At 40.2% G+C, this 5,944-nt stretch overlaps 1 protein-coding gene across 1 annotated transcript; it reads left to right on the top strand.

The window, feature by feature from the left end:
* Positions 1–2,090: 2,090 nt before the first annotated feature.
* Positions 2,091–4,966, top strand: LOC117864667 (protein FLOWERING LOCUS T). The gene is made up of 4 exons (XM_034748785.2): positions 2,091–2,291; positions 2,445–2,506; positions 3,052–3,092; positions 4,710–4,966. Exons 1-4 carry the CDS (start codon positions 2,097–2,099, stop codon positions 4,964–4,966), a joined length of 555 nt encoding a protein of 184 aa, XP_034604676.1. The 5' UTR covers positions 2,091–2,096.
* Positions 4,967–5,944: the final 978 nt, after the last annotated feature.

Genomic DNA, 5,944 nt, shown 5'->3' with positions numbered 1-5,944 from the left:
TCGTCTTCTTGATCCATCGCATGGCCGGAGCCCAACAGAGCGGCCGGCCAGCCAGCCGGCGGCCTGTTAGCTAGGAATCACGACCTGTGGGGCACTGTACGTAGATTCGAGGTGATGTCTACCCGTAGCAGACGTGACTGATGGAATCAAGCTGTGCGTCCGGAGCCATGTGCCAAAAGGGGTTAAGGAAAGGGATTCAGATATGCGTCTGAGGACGCTGGGAAAAAGAACAAGGTAGCTACGCAAGTGACTGTTTCTTGAACGCACTTTGCTGAATATGCCTTGTCGAATATTACTTTTAGACCCACACCCTGAGATAGATAGCGTTTCTTTTTGAGACACACAGCCGAGAGAGACCGATTCTGAGATGTGTATGCCCGATGCATCCACGCTCCGAGGAGAATCCTCGGTGAGTGGTGTATGCTACTGCGCGCGGCTGCACTCACAGTGGAGCTGAAATGGTGGCCCTGACCTTCCCACGTGTGAGATTCAAGGGAAAAGCATGTGCATGTGCTAAATATTTAGGGTTGGTGGTCAATCGCTGCCGTCCTGTCGGTAACTTTCAAGTTATTTAATTTGGCAATAATATAATATTATATGCATAAATTTATCTTAAAAGTTCTTTATAATCTTTTGAAATTTATTTGATTTTTAGGCATATGACCGAATTTGCACTTTGGAGACAGTGAAAAGTCAACATCTCATTGTGATACCACATAAACTATTATGCACCAGCTTTAATTAACACCAAAAGCCTGAGTTAATGAAGGTCAATGCACTTATATTCAACACTTCCCTTAAATGTTGAAATGAACCGTACCAAATATCTTTTATTAATTAAACACCAATCTAGTTTGAATGGTAAATAGAACGGAAAGAGTAGCAAGCTAGATTCTGATTTTATGTGTACCCATGCAAGAGAAGAGATTCTTTGTTAGAATCTTCAATTTGGTTACAATGATTCACGCTACCACCTAGCTAGCGCTTCCCTCTGATTGTGGAGTGAAGTTGTCTCCATTCTCTAAAAGTCCATTGCCTCCATCTAAACGTTGAGGGGATTCCCATCGTCTTTTAGAATTTTATTTTGTTGATGGCCTTGATTTTTTGGCTGGGGTGTCTTTTTGTTTGTAATCTTTTGGAACCCTGGGATATTGATGTTGAAAAGTGGCTGTTGTCATTGATAGAAGCAATGAAGGGGCATGAAGATGGTCACAGCACCAGTTGGATGAAGTCCTCATGGAAAACTTGCAAGTAGGATGGGTTAATAACGTCCAAGGATGTTTGCTTTATGCCCCGATAAAAAAAAATATTCGACCACACTGGGAGAGGATGTCCCCTAACCTTGTCTTAAGGGAGAGGAGTATTGATCCTGTTAAGAAGGTACTCACAAGACCTCTGACTCTTTGAGCACCTGGGTTCAAACCTGGATGGTCGTCCTCTCAAGTAGAGAGGCTCTATCAACAAAGTTGGGTTTTCCAATATATATGTGCCCTAATCAAATGGATAATGAGTCGGACATCAATTTGGAGAATATAATCATTTGAAGCATTCTAACCAAAAGGGCAAACAGATTTAATGTAGATGTGATGCAATCTCAACAAAAGGCATGGGCGGTAGCCAATGCAAAACATTTAAGCTTCTGTGGCGGTGTCTCTGCTTGTTTTTGACAGATGAGGGTGAAAACTTAAGTTGGCATCCAATAACAGCAAATGCACACTGGGCACACAAGAAATTGGTAAGGCACCGACCTGGGGCTGCAAATCAAAACGTGTCCCAAATCCAACCATTCATGTGCCCTATATCAACTGACCAATCAATACTTTATGTTTTGACTTTAAATCTATAAACTCAACAAGAACTTTTGAGATCCCAATTGCAAGGAGAATATTTCGATCACCGCCCCTCAAAGCGGAGAATATCCAGCAATCTTCAAGCTTTAGAATCGTCAAAATATTCCAAGCCAGTAGTTTAGTCGTGGTATGTTGACCCTTACTCACTCATGCTATAAATATCACACCACCCTTTCAGCTTGTACCTACAAGGCCCACAATACTCCAAGTTCAACCCTGTACACAGTTCAAGCAATAATACTTGAAATGGCGGCTAACGATTCCTTGATTACAGCTCGTGTCATAGGAGAGGTCTTGGACCCCTTCAACACCACAGTTGATCTGATGGTTCTGTTTAATGGTGCTCCTATTGTCAGTGGCATGGAGTTGCGCTCTCCAGCGGTGTCTGATAGGCCGATGGTCGAGATTGGAGGGGATGATTATCGAGTTGCATATACCCTGGTAAACTCATGCCTTGTTGATTAACTACTTGCTAATTACATTTAGATGCTAGTGTTCTCGTGGATACCTGTACTTTGTTATGGTTGATATATATATATTTGTTTAATTTACAGCGTTGTTTGTGGTAACTTTTGGAAAACATTATTACAACAGGTGATGGTCGATCCTGATGCTCCAAACCCAAGCAACCCAACATTGAGGGAGTACCTGCACTGGTGAGAACAACCTCAGACCATATTGTTCGCTTGTTTTGCCCACAAGCATTGCATTATCATAGTGCTATATATGCAGATGTGCTTCCCATAATTTCATAAAAGCATGTATTAGGGTTTGAGTTTCTTTCGTTTATTTCTGGATGAAAACACCAAATTGACAGAGAAATTTTAATCTAGATTTCTACAATATTGTCGAGTATTTTGAGTGACCATGGCTATATCCATGAAACTAGTAGGAAGACATGAGATACCCTAAAATGAAAATATCAGTCTAGAATAGAATGGCTGCAGCAAAGCACAAAGGCAAACCTAACAGTGGATTTGAGTTTGTATTATTTCCTTCCCTTCTGAAAACAGCAGAGTTCATGAAATGTGGCCCAATTTTGAAACTTATGTATTACATGCACGTTTCAAGACAAGACATGCAATATAAGTTGGTGATCGGTGGAAAATTGTTTGTTTTTTTTGTTTTTATCAGATTGTTTAATTCATTGTATGATCAAATTCTAATTAATAACTTACAACGAATTCATGTTTCTGTGCAGGATGGTGACTGACATCCCAGCATCAACTGACAATACATATGGTTAGTATACCTGCATGCATTCCCAGGTTTGAATGTATATGTGGCGTGTCTACTTCTATGATTTATGTGTGCATGAATGGGTGGCTATATATTTTGATATTCCGAGTGCATAAAACAATACTCCCTTCACTCGTTTTTAGCAAGCGTACATATTAGTCTATAGAAAGTATGCTTTGGTCATCAGTTTTTCCTACAATAATATATCATCAGTTGCTATATAATCAATGTCACACTAAAAGATCTTTAGAAACATATATGAATATATTCATATAGCTTTTACGTACTAGGCATGCATATAACTTGACTAATTGTTGATCAAAATTTACTCTTACTAAAAATGAATGGATTGGAGTGATTATTCGGTTTTGTATGGAAATTATTGAATATATGCAACAGCAACCGGTACCACCGATATGTATCTTTCTCTAGCTTAATTACTTGCCACATTGTCCTCAGCGTTACCTGGTCGGCCATCTTGATTTTAGTTAGCATAGCTGCGCGATGTGCTTGCCCTATTGATTACCATGATGTCGTCTTTGATTTCATAATGTATAATATTTTCTAATTCTTGCACGGTTGTTCTAGCTACCTATTTCTGTCTTATCAAAGCATTGATCAATGGTTACAGCTGCAATAATTTCTTATAAGACTACTCCCTCCGTCTTTAGACTACTCCCTCCGTCCCACAAAGAGTATCCCCTTTTGGTTTGTCCTAGGTCAAACTATCTTAAGTTTGACTAAGTTTATAATGAAGAGTATCAATATTTATAGCACTAAATGAGTATGCTATGAAAATATATTTCATAACGAATCTAATGAAAGTTGTTAGACATCAAAAGCATTGATATATTTTTATACAAATTTGGTCAAACATAAGATGATTATTTGACTTAGGACAAAACTAAAAGGACACTCTTCATGGGACGGAGGGAGTATTGGCATATATATATATACACAAATGCTGACTGGTCACCCCATTATATTGAATTTAATTTCTTATTTTCCACTAATTTAAGGTGTATTTGTATTTAAAACAGTATACAAAAGTTATATCAACATGTTCATACCAAAACACTTTTAGGATGAGATGCTGAATTTGTGGCAGTTGTTACATTATATTTTAAGAGAAAATATAAGTCGACATAAATTTATTCCTATAATTGTTGGGATCCGAATTAAATTTTTAGAATTTTATTATTTGTTGATTCAAAAGTGTAACGATGATTGGGATAATCAACTAGGCAAATAAATTTGGGTGACATAGCAGCCAACATGGTGAAGATGCTATGTCACCCAGATTTTTGCTCTCAGCATACAAAAATCTTCAAGAGGGCCGCTAGCAGTTTTATTTAATACTTGATAGTTGTGTGTTGATCGATTTGATTTTAAAAAAAAAAGGAAATAAAAAATAGCATATCCTTTTTTTATCATCACTCGGCATGCTACTTTATATTTTTGTGTCAACTAAGGTAGTTTTTTTTTAGGGCAACTAAGGTAGGTTTATTTGCACACACCTCCTACTGCTAGCGAGCGAACAGTAAGTTGTTCGATCAAATATTAGGGCATATCAGCATATATAGGTATAACATGTAACGCGCTGAGTTACTGGATTTGCAGGCCGTGAGCTGATGTGCTACGAGCCCCCTGCCCCGGCGACGGGCATCCACCGCATGGTGCTGGTGCTATTCCGGCAGCTCGGTCGGGAGACGGTGTTCGCGCCGTCGAGGCGACACAACTTCAACACCCGTGGCTTCGCCCGGCGCTACAACCTCGGCGCGCCCGTCGCCGCCATGTTCTTCAACTGCCAGCGCCAGACGGGCTCCGGCGGCCCGAGGTTCACCGGAGCCTACACCAGCCGCCGTCGTGCCGGCTGATCTACCATTTATCTTATCGGTCGTCGCCGTGCTTGTTGCACGTAGCGTGTTACATGCATGTCGTCTACACGTATACACACAGGGAATGTAAGAGAATAAACGTGTAATAGGATGCATATATAAATGCGCATCCATATAGCCAGTTACGTATAATTAGAATAAGTTGCTTGACCATCCTATCCCCATGGTCAGGATGCGTAGATGAAGTTTGGTCGTGTGTGCGGTGCTTACAGGTAGATATATAGATCAATATATGCATTAATTGGTGTGCCCAAGTGCAAGTAGCAAAAGGAACGAATTGCATTTATATATGTAATGCATTGTCCCACTAGCCACACAGTGACTGCATGTATAATGAATAATGAAGGGTTCTCTGTTAATACAGGAAGTATACATGGAACTGCAATCAGATCTCGATTATCTTATGTCTGAAACTACTGAATAACATCTAGTCCTGGTGAGTCTCGCCTTAGCCTTTGACAGTTGACACTACCATAAAGATGATATTTCTTGGGAACTAAGCCGAGCTCATATGTGATGAACCTATCTTTCCGGATTCGAGTTCTTGACTCGATATGGGTGATTGTATTTTTATGGATTTAGTCTATAGGAATTAATGGCGCTATCATTTCAGTCACAGGCAGCGTCCAGTGGGATCTCGATCGATTGCCATATTGATAGCACCGCATAAGGATAATCACACTACCTAACCCTTTGTTGTTAACTCCTCAGCAATGTTACCTACATCCTTGGAGACACTGCACGAGGTCCTTCTAATGACGTCGAAGGTGTTTCCACGACGGTTACTACTACTGCAGAACATCTCATCCATGTTGGCTCGAAAACATCATTCGTACCGGGTGGACGGATCGGACCGGCACCATGAAGCTGTGAATGCGACAGTTTTTCACGCCAGTGCCAAAGCTGGTATGAATAACGAGTAATGAAAAATTGCACTGACACGAATAATGAATTATA

The sequence above is a fragment of the Setaria viridis genome, chromosome 7 (genome assembly GCF_005286985.2).
Source record: "Setaria viridis chromosome 7, Setaria_viridis_v4.0, whole genome shotgun sequence".
NCBI lineage: Eukaryota > Viridiplantae > Streptophyta > Magnoliopsida > Poales > Poaceae > Setaria > Setaria viridis.
This window is presented reverse-complemented; position numbering and strand designations above follow the sequence as displayed.

What these genes read in the sequence shown, in the direction of transcription:
- LOC117864667 (XM_034748785.2), top strand. Translation starts at nt 2,097, where the DNA reads ATGGCGGCTAACGATTCCTTGATTACAGCTCGTGTCATAGGAGAGGTC. An exon ending in ATCGAGTTGCATATACCCTG is followed by an intron (nt 2,292 to 2,444) that starts GTAAACTCATGC and finishes TTATTACAACAG; the next exon opens with GTGATGGTCGATCCTGATGC. An exon ending in TTGAGGGAGTACCTGCACTG is followed by an intron (nt 2,507 to 3,051) that starts GTGAGAACAACC and finishes GTTTCTGTGCAG; the next exon opens with GATGGTGACTGACATCCCAG.